The 15,130-nt window shown below is 43.6% G+C and overlaps 1 protein-coding gene across 2 annotated transcripts in view; it reads right to left on the bottom strand.

The window, feature by feature from the left end:
* Positions 1–15,130, bottom strand: part of POLR3F (RNA polymerase III subunit F) — a 35,834-nt gene that overhangs the window by 14,500 nt on the left and 6,204 nt on the right. For both annotated transcript variants that reach the window (XM_069733878.1, XM_069733877.1), the window contains exons 2-5: positions 14,605–14,722; positions 8,385–8,452; positions 5,992–6,059; positions 3,922–4,034 (exon numbers count right to left, since the gene is read on the bottom strand). In XM_069733878.1, the coding sequence (XP_069589979.1) occupies positions 3,922–4,034; positions 5,992–6,059; positions 8,385–8,452; positions 14,605–14,722 (367 nt within the window). The remainder of the gene's footprint in view (positions 1–3,921; positions 4,035–5,991; positions 6,060–8,384; positions 8,453–14,604; positions 14,723–15,130) is intronic.

The following is a 15,130-nucleotide window of genomic DNA, read 5'->3' as shown; positions in this document are numbered from 1 at the left end:
TCCCCCCTGATGGTTAACATATGCCACAGCCGTGGCGTTGTCTGTCTGGATCCGGATTGGTAGGCCCCTGAGAATCCTTTCCCAGTGGTGGAGGGACAGAAAGATGGCCCGAATCTCGAGGACATTGATCGGCAGAGTTGACTCCTGCGCCGACCAACGGCCCTGAACCGTCAGGTGGTCAAAAACCACACCCCAGCCAAGCAGGCTGGCATCCGTCGTCACCACTTACAAGTGAACTGGAAGGAAGGACCTGCCCTGGGAGATGAGAGGTGATGTCAGCAACCAACTGAGAGACCGTTTGACCCGAGAAGAGAGTTGGATCGGACAATCCAGGGAGAAGACAAACCTGTCCCACTGAGACAGAATGGCTTGCTGAAGGGGTCGCGAATGAAATTTTGCGAAGGGAATCGCTTCTAATGTTGCTACCATCCTCCCCAGAACCCTCATGGCCGATCGGAGGGAGGGAGGCCGAGGACCCTGTAGCAAGCATATGTCCCGACAAAGAGTGGATCTCTTGTCTTTGGGAAGTAAGACCTTGGTCTGACGAGTGTCGAAGAGCATGCCCAGAAAGATGATGCGCTGATAGGGAATAAGGCAGGACTTCTTCCGGTTGACCAGCCACCTGAAACGGGCTAGGGTGTCAAGAACGATGGACAGACTTTCGTGAGCCTGAGAGGAGGACGGAGCCTTGATGAGGATGTTGTCGAGGTATGGAAACAGAACCAGGCCTCTGACCCTCAAGATGGCCATCAGCGCTGCCATGATCTTCGTGAAAACTCTTGGGGCGGTTGCAAGACTGAACGGCAGGGCGACGAACTGAAAATGTTCCTGGAGCACCGCAAAGCGCAGGAATCGGTGATGTCCGGGGAATATCGGGACATGGAGGTAGGCGTCCTGAATATCTATGGAACACAGAAATTCTTGAGCCTCCATGGAAGCAATTACTGAACGAAGGGATTCCATCCTGAAGTGTCTCAGACGAACTCTCCTGTTCAGCAATTTGAGGTCCAGAATGGGGCGAACCTTGCCGTCTTTTTTCGGTACCACAAAAAGGTTTGAATAGAAACCTGTGAACCATTATTTTTCTGGGACGGGAACGTTTACCCCTGCTTTGAGAAAGAGAAGCGATGTCTGCGAAGAAACCCGGAACTAGAGCGGGATCTCTTGGAGGTCGGGATTCAAAGAAACGATCCCGGGGTCGTGAACGAACTCTATCTTGTATCCCCAGGATACAACTTCCCTGACCCATGCGTTCTCTACTGAGGAGATCCAGACGTCCCTGAAGAGAAGACGGCCCCCCAACCTGGGAGGTGGGCTGGGGTCTTGCCGAGAGTCATGCCGAGGTGGATCTTCCAGTCCTGGAGGATCTACCCTGGGAGTAGCGAGGACGCCAGGACGGAGTGGGTCTAAAGGATACCGTTTTCTTCTCCTGACGTGCCTGTAGCCTCTCGTGCTGCTGAGAAAAGGAGTTTGATGCCGCGAAGTGACGAAAAGGCCGAAAGGACTGAAATTGCTGTCTAGGAGGAGGGCGATGAGGCTTAGCCTGGGGAAGAAGAGAACTTGTACCCCCAGTGGCGTCCTTAATGATTTGGTCCAGCTGGGAACCAAAGAGATGTGAGCCTTGAAAGGGCAGACTGGTAAGGGACTTTTGGAAGATAAGTCCATCTGACAGGCCTTGAGCCAAACGGTCCGGCGGATGGCAACAGCATTGCTGGACGCCTGAGCCGCACAAGACGCGGCATCCAGAGAGGCGGAGACCAGGTATTAACCAGCATGGGAAATCTGGTTGGCAAGCTCCGCCAGCTGCATGGGTGGCGCCCCGTCCAGGATATCTCGACGGAGTTCTTTGACCCATTTGGAAATGGATTTCGAAACCCAAGTGGAAGCAAAAGCTGGGCATAGAACAGCTGCAGCCGCTTCAAAGGCTGACTTTGCAAAGGATTCTATAACTATCGTTAGAATCCTTCAGAGATGCTCCGCCGGACAGTGGAAGCATCGTGTTGGTGGACAGCCTGGAAACAAGGGGATCCACCGAGGGAGAGACCGTCCAATTGGCGGTAAGTTCTGGAGAAAAAGGATATAACACACCAAGGTGTTTTCCCCTCTGAAAACGTCTGGTCGGGTTCTCTCTTTCTCTGGTCATGATTTCCTCAAATTCAGGATGAGGAGCAAAAAACTTGGAAGGTGGTTTAGCCCGTCTAAACGAAACCGCCTGATTTGCAGGTTTCGTAGATGGATCCTTGATGCCACAGGTTTGGTTTATAGCTCCAATGAGATTCTGGACCATATCCCTCATGGTGGCGATTTGGTTAGAATCCAGCTCCAAAATATCCTCCGAGGGTGCATCAGAGAACGCCTCGCCTGACTCAGGGGAGGAGGATCGGGAGGACGCTGACTGCAGAGGAGGACCGTGTAGCGAGATGGAGCTAGAAGAGGACTCAGACCGTTGTTCCTGACTGGACCTTTTGCGGCTTATCAAGGAGGGCTCGGGCGGAGGCTCCTGCAACCCGCTGGCCACTGCGGGGGACTGCAGAGGTAATCGATCCAGCACGGACACCAGAGTTTGAGACACCCGTGTTAGATCGGCCACCGATTGTGACAGAGAGGAAGCCCAGCCAGGGATGGGGGTATCACTCTCGGGCGGATCGGCCGGGGGATCCTGGGCGGTGGGAACAATCGGGTTGCTGCAGGCCTGACCTGAGGGAAGGACCGGACTTCTAAGCACACTTGTGTGCTAGGCTCTTGGTCCTGGAGAGGGATCTATGAGGATACGGGGTGGCAGTACACGCCGTACTCATAGTCCGTATTGTGGGACTACAGGTGTGACTGTTCACCCTGTATCCCTCCGGAAAAACCTGAAAAGAAACAATGCATATTGAGGTAGATAAGGGTCTAATGAAAGACTCGTGTCCACCTCCTACTGACACAAAGCTAAACTGAAGAGTATAATGCCAGTCGGTGGGGTGTACACTGCAGAGGAGGAGCTAACTTTTTTTTTTATTTGCATAGTGTCAGCCTCCTAGTGGCAGCAGCATACACCCATGGTTCCTGTGTCCCCCAATGAGAGGCGATAAAGAAATGAAAACAAAACTATAATGATGTGGTTGCGTAAGTTTGAACACCCTGTAATAATCAGGGATGTGTTCAGAATTAGCCAGATTTAAACTCATGTTAAATAGTAGAGTCAGTACAGAGCTGCCATCATTTACAGTGATTTGCCCCATGTAAAGTTTAGTTGTTCTAGTCTGGTTTTCCGGACAGTTTTTAGTTGCATTTTACAGCAAAAGCTTTGATCCATAAACAGCTTACAACACAGCAAAGGGATCTCATTGTTGGATCAATGTGAAGACTGTTACCAGTAAGTGTCTACAATTTGGCACAACAGGGACATCACCAAAAACAGAAGGACCCTCAAACATTTATTAAAAAAAACACAAAAGGCTCACAGCAACATTAAAGTAGCTGCAATTTGTGACAAGATGAAGAGAAATTTCACCTTTCAGCATGACAACGACCCTAAGCATACCTCCAAATCAACAAAGGAAGAACTTTGCCAGAAGACAAAAGTCTTAGAATTACCTAGCCAGAGACCCGAATCCAACAGAAAAACTCTGGGCTACCTGAAGAGGGCGCTGTACACAGAAGATGCCCTCACAATGTGACAGATTTGGAGCGCTACTGCAAAGAAAAGTGAGCAAAGGTCACCGATTGTAGATGTGCCATGCTGAGAGACTCCTATCCCAAAACACTGAATGCCGTCATACATTCAAAGGGTGTCAACATTATATATATTATATAACCACATTATTTTAGCTCTTTATTTTTAACTTCACAATGAATGACATCAATACAATTCTATAAACTTTTTCCACTGAAAAGTAATCTATGTTGGAAGTTAAAGTAAAAACAATTACTTCTTACCGCTACTGACTTGACGGCTTTAATGAGCTTCTTGCTTTCCATGTTCTTTAAGATTTTGTTGATCTCAGTAAGTGGAAGATTACTTTTATATCGTATATCTCTGCTCCATATTCCTAGAAAATTCAGGAACAGTTTAGGATCTGTATACACAGTGAAAGATCTTAAAACACTAAGTAGATCTGTTAAACCTGACCAAGCTGGTGTGCTTACTTTGATAATGCTGGAACAATAATCAGCATTTTATGGCATCAGCCCTAGCTGGAAATATAAAATGCAGGCAAACCTAAAATAATAATTATATATGGCTATTCTGACATGGATAAAAAAAAAAAAAAAAAAAACACCTTAGTCTTATCAGGTCCAAGTTCTAGATACTAATGAATGCAGTTAGCACAAGTGAAATCTGGTGACCGATATATTTTTATGTGTACTTGTCCTTTAACCCTAAAACCTGATTGTCATGCTCTAAAACATTCCATTCACTCTTTTTGAGGATGCTTCCAACTTATCAGCATTCTGCCCGCTCTATAGGTGTTGGAATTTCCTTTACTTCCCAGCAGGCTTTGCACCGGTCACTGTCCAATGGCATGTCGACACCAAACTGAAAACCTGCCTTAAAAGTGGAAACCCTTCTAATTCCCCATGTTTGATATTGCTAAAAACACTTATACTCACCTCCTGTGCCGGCACCGTTCCAGTGGTGTCGGCACTGGCGGTCCTGGGGCTTACGTGAGGTTATGACAGGTGAGCCTTGTCCCGATCAGCGCTGGATGATGTGAGCCACGGGAACACGAGTGTCGACACCGTTGGAACAGCGCCGGTATGGGAGGAGAGTATAAACTTTTCTATTTCAATGGGGCCAAACATGAGGAATGAAAGGGGGTGTCCAAGTAGTGCAAAATGTTGTGTCCGTGTGCGGTATGAGGCGTGAGTGCACAGGCCCAAATGGACGGCAATTTATTCAGAAGTAAGATACCTACTGACTGACACTGAAAAAGTCACTTTGGCTGAATAAAGCACTTTTCACTTATTGGTCAGTCATTACATTACTCAGATGAGCCTTACTTCAGTGAAGCAATGGTAATTTGGACAGGACACCCATACTGGACTGGTAGTGGAATATTTCACTACTCCCACCCTGACCATCAGCTAATTGATGGTGACTTGACGCTCATATGAACACTGCAGCTCCTTTAAGGTTTACATCTCCTTGGAGACTGGTTGGTACGTTTAGTAGGGATCATAAAGCTATTGCAGCAGTGGTCCATTCATCAGTCTACTACTGCTAACCCCTTTAACTTGACTATTAGGCCAGGGGCTCCGCGAGACTTTTTTCTAGAGGATATTTCCAATGGGACACCAGCGTTAGTTCACAGGAATATGCATGAAGCACACTGCGCACCTGCAATCTGCAGATGCCACTGAATTGGAAAGTCATACAACACTGGCGAGTCCTAGCCTAAAATAATATCTTCCTCAAAGATATCCTGAGGACTCATTCATACATCAGCATTACAGATTATGAATAGTGATGAGCGAATATACTCGTTACTCGAGACTTCTCGAGCACACTCGGGTGTCCTCAGAATATTTTTTAGTGCTCGGAGATTGAGTTTTTCTTGCCGCAGCTGAATGATTTACATCTGTTAGCCAGCATAAGTACATGTGGGGGTTGCCTGGATGCTAGGGAATCCCCACATGTAATCAAGCTGGCTAACAGATGTAAATCATTCAGCTGGAGTGATGAAAATAATCTCCAAGCACTAAAAAATACTCGGAGGACACCCGAGCGTGCTCGAGAAATCTCGAGTAATGAGTATATTCGCTCATCACTAATTATTCTATAAAAACACTGCCAATAAATGTTCATGATGTTATTCACATTCACGTCTGTATGACATATCCATGTGCAGGTGAGAAGCGAGCAAGTTAGCTGTGCAGGACACTGCGAGGTTATGCACAATATAACACAAAGAAAGTTAGTGATATTGTGCAATTGTTTTTATAGTACATTGCAAGAAGAGAAAATGACAACATGGCCAATAGCAGAATGGTCAGAGTGAAACATACCTTTATTGCCGGCATCTTCAATAATCTGATAGACTAACTTTTCCTGGTTATCAGAACCTTTCATTTTGCTACATACCAGAAAGGGAGGGCGAAAAGAACATCAATAAGGTACTTTGTTTAAATTACATATATACACCTCAACAGTGAGACTACAACACCAAGAAGGGAAAGTCGTAGGATTATGAAAATGTCAGGATGGATAGACTTGTTAATCAAATGAAAAAAATGCAAAGTTTTCTAAACATCTCAATTTATTCAGTACAGCGTACAAGCGTCACATGCAGAAATCCCCGCACTTACACACCTTTGCTGCTATCAATAAGGTTATTAATGGCTGTCTGAAACGGTTCTGCAACTCTGAATGCACCAGGACATGCAAATCATCAAGATCTGCTGCTGGCAGCTCCCTTTGCAATTGCCGACCAATAATGTCAGAGATGTGCTCAATGGCAGACGCTGCAGGCTATGGTAGCCAATTTTAGCCATGCAGGCTGCTCACAATTAGACGAGCAACATGCAGCCTGGTGTTATAAAAAAAAAAAAACTTTAAAAAATGGCTCCTGGAACACTGGAACAATGACTGTACCAGTGATTCCAAGGTCAAATCAATGTGCCGCAGAGCTGGAACACTGGAAAAATGACTGTACCATTGATTCACATTACTGACTCATTGGGACCCAAAATATCATACAACAGAGTTCATGAACATTATTAGAATAACGATACACAGTAGCACTAGCACAGACGGTTATGGCTTAGAATGTATTTATATGCACACAAATGGTTCACTCACTGCTTGAGAAAGGCTCAGTTCGAGCCGAAACGTCGTGATAAAGACATGTGGGTCTGAATAAACTCTGCACAAGATATTCAAGACAATGGAGTGCTGCCTCTTTTTTGCTTGAAAATAAATAAATAAATATATATATATAATTTTTTTTTTTTTTACTTTCGCCATGCTCAATAGCCTGTGCCAATAGAAGCTGCCACAACTCGATCGGCTCAGCTACATAGCAGCAATGCTCAGATTGCCCCTATGTAGCTGAATTCCTGCATTGTTATGAGTGCCGACCACAGGGTGGCACTCATAGCAATCCGACATCAAAAACCATAGACATAGAGGTCTCAAGGAGATCTCTAGTTGTTATGCCGACGAACCGATGAGCCTTGATCACGTGACGGGGGTCAGCGGTGCGCGTATTTCCGGCCCGATGACCGGAAGAGCGTTAAATGCCGTTGTCAGAGTTTGACAGCTGCATTTAACTAGTTAATAGCGGCAGGTGGATCGCGATTCCACCCGCACCTATTGCAGGCACATGTCGGCTGTTCAAAACAGCTGACATGTCCCGGCTGAGATGCGGGCTCACTGCCGGAGCCCACCTCAAGGTGGGTGTTCTGACCTCACACGTACTATCACATCCGATGTCCGTAAGGGGTTAACAAGTCTATCCATCCTGTGAATTCCATAATTCCACAACTTTTCCGATAGAGATAGATATTTATATACACATACGTAAAGGAATTACCACTTTGAAAAAAGAACCCAAACCAATATAGCAATGCATGGACTCAAGGCGCACCATATATGCTGTATTACAGAGGTATTCATCCCTAAACACACTGCTTCAAGGGAAGGCATATGGAACCATAAGGACTGGGTGATGCCTTGCATCTCGCCTTGAGATATGCATAAGAGATTTTCAATAGTGTAAAGAGGTTCTTCCGTTGTGACATTTATGGAGAGCGGACTTGTTTTTTGACAGGTACCATTGATAGGTCATAAAAGCCTCAGATGGAACAACCCTTTACATTCAATCTATATCCTCCTAGCCTGCTGACCAGCTCAGTGCCCCTCCTCCCTGCTGCTGCTGGCATCTTACACTACTCACTAGGGGCCTCAGCAGGTCAAACAGATCTATTTAATAATGTATGCATTTTATACTGTAAGATCTTATGACAGATGCATTTTAAGAACAAGGCTATACAGATTTCTACCACTTTTACAGCTCTCGTGACGTTCTGACTATTACCTCTATCATTAATGTGCCACAATGTCTGTTTACCCTAAACATCATATATGCAAACAGATAACTACGTAACCATAAACCAAAACAGTACAATAGAAGCTTTGTTTTATGCTGACAGTTTTCCATAAAGCATAGTTGTAGTGACAAATCAAAGAAATATTCAGGTCCATAAGATGTTTGCATCTATGGAGCAGGTTTCCAGCAGCCATAAATGTAGTAAGGGCTGATAAATGATCTGCGGTAATGTTGTGGGCTGACATCTAGTGGCCAACATTAAAACTACAGTATGATTTTTTTTTTTTTTTACAAAGTCATTTTTTTCACACAAGATATTATTTTCTAAACCAGATCATCAATAATTCTCACCTAGCAGTTTGCATGTCCTTCAGCCTGTACAAAAGGCCAGTGCCACTTCTAAGAAGATCCAACTGACCCTAGAAAATTAAAGATTTTTTTTTTAGTCAACATAAATAAAAAGGATTTATACATATAGTCCTCAAAAGACCCAGAACAAAGGTCACACTCCGTATATGAACGTACTTATCAGAACCCACAACAAACAAACGGCACAAGGAATGTATAGAAAATATATCAAAATAGATTTATTCATGTAAACTACATATAAAACTTAATGTCAAAGTAGAAATGGATACTATTGGTCAGACTAGAAAGACAAACAGCAATCTGACATGCTAAATGCAGGTTAACTATATTATTAATGGACTCAGTGGCTACCAAAAAGATCCCATATCAAGGGTGAAAAGGAAAATCAATGGTACAAAAGAGGAGACTTAAGAACCTAAAACAATACTCTATCCAGAGGCCGATCAACAATCATCAAAATAAGGCAAAGTGCCATATAGCAAAATGTAAACAAGGTAAACATTTATCAGATCCGAAAATGGAAAACCTGACAGCAATATTGTAAGGTGTCTAAGTGCATGTTAAGTCCATCGGACCAAGTATACCCTTAATATGTAAACGGAAATAGACCACATATTAGAATGCCTAACGTGTGCTAAATACCTGGATAGTATGTCAGGATTGCTGCGTCCTACCCCGACGCGCGTTTCGTCGATTCTTCTTCTTGGTCCGATGGACCATTTCATTTTGCTATATGGCACTTTGCCTTATTTTGATGATTGTTGATCGGCCTTTGCATAGGGTATTGTTTTAGATTCTTAAGTCTCCTCTTTTGTACCATTGATTTTCCTTTTCACCCTTGATATGGGATCTTTTTGGTAGCCACTGAGTCCATTAATAATATCGTTAACCTGTATTTAGCACGTCAGATTGCAGTTTGTCTTTCTAATCTGACCAATAGTATCCATTTCTACTTTGACAAGTTTTATATGTAGTTTACACGAAAAAGTCTATTTTGATATATTTTCTATATTCCTTGTGCCCTTTGTTTTTGGTTCTGATAAGTATATAAATAAAAAGGAGTCCGACACCCCAAAAACCTAAGCTGAACTATTAATAAGAAATTACTAAAATCTACAGTACAAGAGTGATTTTTATAGGGGGATAAGTCTATGGATGATGTTTCCACCTCTTGTGTCTCCCATTTTCCTCATAGATTGTAAGCTTGCGAGCAGGGCCCTCATTCCTCTTGGTATCTGTTTTGATCTGTGCTTATTGTTATGCTGTAATGTCTATTGTCTGTACAAGTCCCCTCTATAATTTGTAAAGCGCTGCGGAATGTGTTGGCGCTATATAAATAAAATTATTATTATTTATTATTATTATTTATAGGGGCAAAGTCCCTTATATAGACTCCTGTACTGTAGATTTCAGTGTTTTATTTTTTCTAAATAGTTTTATTAGACATATAAATGGGGGTCTTCAGCACACCTTTGGATTGGGAAAAAAACAAAAACAAAAGTTCAGTGCACCGCTCTGCACCTTCAATTAGCATCCCACAGACCTACCATTATGGTGATTAACAGCGCTCACTTTAGAGGACTGCATGATCTAACAGATTTCACAATACAAACTGCAGACGCTGCTCTCGAATTACATAGAACAAACCTGCGGACAGATTCCCTTTAGGTAGTTCTCTTACGACTGATGATGCTGCTGTACTTACTTTGAAAATCCATGGCAGAATGACTGTATGATCCTCAAACTAACACAAGTCCATCTTAAATGCTCTCATTAAATTGTGGGCAGGAAATTTGTTGGAAAGAATTTAACCCCTTTCTGACATGGGACGTACTATCCCGTCGAGGTGGGGTGGGCCCCCATGACCACGGACGGGATAGTACGTCCAGCGCGATCGGCGGCGCTCACGGGGGGAGCGCCGCCGATCGCAGCCGGGTGTCAGCTGTTTATCGCAGCTGACATCCGGCACTATGTGCCAGGAGTGGTCACGGACCGCCCCCGGCACATTGCGATCAAAGATGATCGCGATGTGCCGGCGGTATAGGGAAGCTTCCCGCAGGGAGGGGGCTCCCTGCAGGCTTCCCTGAGCCCCCCGCAGCAACGCGATGTGATCGCGTTGCTGCGAGGGTCTCACCTCCCTCCCTGCTTCCTCCAGCCCCGGATCCAAGATGGCCGCGGTTCAGGGTCCTGCAGGGAGGGAGGTGGCTTCACAGAGCCTGCTTAGAGCAGGCACTGTGAAGGCTGCAGCGCTGCACGTCAGATCAGTGATCTGACAGAGTGCTGTGCACACTGTCAGATCACTGATCTGTGATGTCCCCCCCTGGGACAATGTAAAAAAGTTAAAAAAAAATTTTCAAAATGTGTAAAAAAAAATAAAAAAATATTCCTAAATAATGAAAAAAAAAAAAAAAAATATTATTCCCCTAAATACATTTCTTTATCTAAATAAAAAAAAAAAACAATAAAAGTACACATATTTAGTATCGCCGCGTCCGTAACGGCCCGACCTATAAAACTGGCCCACTAGTTAACCCCTTCAGTAAACACCGTAAGAAAAAAAAAAAAAAAAAAAAACGAGGCAAAAAACAACGCTTTATTATCATACCGCCGAACAAAAAGTGGAATAACACGCGATCAAAAAGACAGATATAAATAACCATGATAACGCTGAAAGCGTCATCTTGTCCCGCAAAAAACGAGCCGCCATACAGCATCATCAGCAAAAAAAAAAAAAAAGTTATAGTCCTGAGAATAAAGCGATGCAAAAATAATTATTTTTTCTATAAAATAGTTTTTATCGTATAAAAGCACCAAAACATAAAAAAATGATATAAATGAGGTGTCGCTGTAATCGTACTGACCCGAAGAATAAAACTGCTTTATCAATTTTACCAAACGCGGAACGGTATAAACGCCTCCCCCAAAAGAAATTCATGAATAGCTGGTTTTTGGTCATTCTGCCTCGCAAAAATCGGAATAAAAAGCGATCAAAAAATGTAACGTGCCCGAAAATGTTACCAATAAAAACGTCAACTCGTCCCGCAAAAAACAAGACCTCACATGACTCTGTGAACCAAAATATGGAAAAATTATAGCTCTCAAAATGTGGTAACGCAAAAAATATTTTTTGCAATAAAAAGCGTCTTTCAGTGTGTGACGGCTGCCAATCATAAAAATCCGCTAAAAAACCCGCTATAAAAGTAAATCAAACCCCCCTTCATCACCCCCTTATTTAGGGAAAAATTAAAAAAATGTATTTATTTCCATTTTTCCATTAGGGATAGGGTTAGGGCTAGGGCTAGGGCTAGGGTTAGGGCTAGGGTTAGGGTTAGGGCTAGGGTTAGGGCTAGGGTTAGGGCTAAAGTTAGGGTTGGGGCTAGGGTTAAGGCTACAGTTAGGGTTGGGGCTAAAGTTACGGTTAGGGTTTAGATTACATTTACTGTTGGGAATAGGGTTGGGATTAGGGTTAGGTGTGTCAGGGTTAGAGGTGTGGTTAGGGTTACTGTTGGGATTAGGGTTAGGGGTGTGTTTGGATTAGGGTTTCAGTTATAATTGGGGGGTTTCCACTGTTTAGGCACATCAGGGGCTCTCCAAACGCGACATGGCGTCCGATCTCAATTCCAGCCAATTCTGCGTTGAAAAAGTAAAACAGTGCTCCTTCCCTTCCGAGCTCTCCCGTGTGCCCAAACAGGGGTTTACCCCAACATATGGGGTATCAGCGTACTCAGGACAAATAGGACAACAACTTTTGGGGTCCAATTTCTCCTGTTACCCTTGGGAAAATACAAAACTGGGGGCTAAAAAATAATTTTTGTGGGAAAAAAAAAGATTTTTTATTTTCACGGCTCTGCGTTATAAACTGTAGTGAAACACTTGGGGGTTCAAAGTTCTCACAACACATCTAGATAAGTTCCATGGGGGTCTAGTTTCCAATATGGGGTCACTTGTGGGGGATTTCTACTGTTTAGGTACATTAGGGGTTCTGCAAACGCAATGTGACGCCTGCAGACCATTCCATCTAAGTCTGCATTCCAAATGGCACTCCTTCCCTTCCGAGCCCTCCCATGCGCCCAAACGGTGGTTCCCCCCAACATATGGGGTATCAGCGTACTCAGGACAAATTGGACAACAACTTTTGGGGTCCAATTTCTCCTGTTACCCTCGGGAAAATACAAAACTGGGGGCTAAAAAATAATTTTTGTGGGAAAAAATTTTTGTTTTACTTTTACGGCTCTGCATTATAAACTTCTGTGAAGCACTTGGTGGGTCAAAGTGCTCACCACACATCTAGATAAGTTCCTTAGGGGGTCTACTTTCCAAAATGGTGTCACTTGTGGGGGGTTTCAATGTTTAGGCACATCAGTGGCTCTCCAAACGAAACATGGCGTCCCATCTCAATTCCAGTCAATTTTGCATTGAAAAGTCAAATGGCGCTCCTTCGCTTCCGAGCTCTGCCATGCGCCCAAACAGTGGTTTACCCCCACATGTGGGGTATTGTCGTGCTCAGGACAAATTGTACAACAATGTTTGGGGTCTATTTTCTCCTGTTACCCTTGGTAAAATTAAACAAATTGGAGCTGAATTAAATTTTTTGTGAAAAAAAGTTAAATGTTCATTTTTATTTAAACATTCAAAAAATTCCTGTGAAGCACCAGAAGGGTTAATAAACTTCTTGAATATGGTTTTGAGCACCTTGAGGGGTGTAGTTTTTAGAATGGTGTCACACTTGGGTATTTTCTATCATATAGACCCCTCAAAATGACTTCAAATGAGATGTGGTCCCTAAAATAAAATGGTGTTGTAGAAATGAGAAATTGCTGGTCAACTTTTAACCCTTATAACTCCCTAACAAAAAAAAATTTTGGTTCCAAAATTGTGCTGATGTAAAGTAGACATGTGGAAAATGTTACTTATTAAGTATTTTGTGTGACATATCTCTGTGATTTAATTGCATAAAAATTCAAAGTTGGAAAATTGCGAAATGTTCAAAATTTTCGCCATATTTCCGTTTTTTTCACAAATAAACGCAGGTAATATCAAAGAAATTTTACCATTGTCATGAAGTACAATATGTCACGAGAAAACAATGTCAGAATCACTGGGATCTGTTGAAGCGTTCCAGAGTTATAACCTCACAAAGGGACAGTGGTCAGAATTGTAAAAATTGGCCCGGTCATTAACGTGCAAACCACCCTTGGGGGTAAAGGGGTTAACAGCCATTCTTGTATAAATTTGTTTAAAGAAGACAGCCTTATCAGATCTATTAAATAATTTATGCAGATTGTATTGTGAAATTTGCTCAGATAGACATTACGGGTATGTGCACACGTTGCGGATTCTCTGCGGATCCGCAGTGTTTTTTTCCGGTGCAGAAACGCTGCAGATCCGCAATTGATTTACAGTACAATTTAAATCAATGAGAAAAAAAATGATGTGCAAACTTTGCGGAAAATCCGCTGCGGTTTAAAAGAAGTTGCATGTCACTTTTTGTACCCATTCCATTATAGAAAACCGCAAGGGTAAAAACCGCAGCAAATCCGCAAGAAAACCGCAGCAAAAACGCACAAAAAACGCTGCAAAAATGCACAAAAAATGCGACAAATCCGCAGGTGCGTTTTCTGCCAGGAGAAGCAGAATCCGCACCAGAAATTCCTAAGCCTAATCCGCAAAGTGTGCACATAGCCTAACAATAGCATTTTTAGCGGCTGTCAACTCCAACATCCCCCCTCCCCCACTCCGCATCATGGCACTAGTTTTGGAAGCACCTTAGGCTACTTTCACACTAGTGTCGGTATGGGCCCGTCGCAGTGCGTCGGAACGACGTATATTGTGAAATAAAATCACAACGGGGACAGTGGATGCAGTTTTTCAACGCATCCGCTGCCCCATTGTAAGGCCTGGGGAGGAGGGGGCGGAGTTCCGGCTGCGCATGCGCGGTCGGAAAGAGCAGAACCGGCGGACAAAAAAAACGTTGCATGCAACGTATTTTTATCCCGACGGACTGCAAAAACACGACGCATCCGTGGCAATCTGTCGCTAATGAAAGTCTATGGAGAAAAAAAAATGCATCCTGCGGGCAACTTTGCAGGATGCGTTTTTTCTCCAAAATGACGCATTGCGACGGAGGCCAAACGACGCTAGTGTGAAAGTAGCCTTAACTGCTCTTGACCACATTGTGTAAAGACAACCTTATAAAACTTACAATAGACAGCAAACGGTTAATGGCCATAGCTCTCTGCTTGGCTTCAATATGAGGCATCTCATTTTGGATAACTTGATCAGTGATTCCATGAGGGAACTGCTGACAGAGCTCAATAATCCTGAAATTTAGATTAATAGAACAAAGTACAGTAAGTTATCAGACATAACAGAGATCCTGCACAAGCAAAGACGCAGAACACATTAATTGTAGGGTATTTAAAGGGATTGCCCATCGCCACTCACTTATGCATTGGGAGTCGTGTCTGCACATAGAACCATAGAATGTTAAAGTTGGAAGAGACCTCCAGGGTCATCGTGTCCAACCCCCTGCTCAATGCAGGATTCACTAACCCATCTCAGACAGACGTCTGTCCAGCCTCTGTTTGAAGACGTCCATTGAAGGAGAACTCACCACCTCTCATGGCAGCCTGTTCCACTCACTGTCAAAAAGTATTTTTCTAACATCAAATCTGTATCTTCTCCGTTTCAGCTTCATCCCATTGCTTCTCGTGTTCCCATGTCCACAT

Source organism: Ranitomeya imitator, chromosome 7 (assembly GCF_032444005.1).
Source record: "Ranitomeya imitator isolate aRanImi1 chromosome 7, aRanImi1.pri, whole genome shotgun sequence".
Lineage (NCBI taxonomy): Eukaryota > Metazoa > Chordata > Amphibia > Anura > Dendrobatidae > Ranitomeya > Ranitomeya imitator.
The sequence above is the reverse complement of the archived record's forward strand: the minus strand, read 5'-3'. Positions and strand labels throughout refer to the sequence as shown.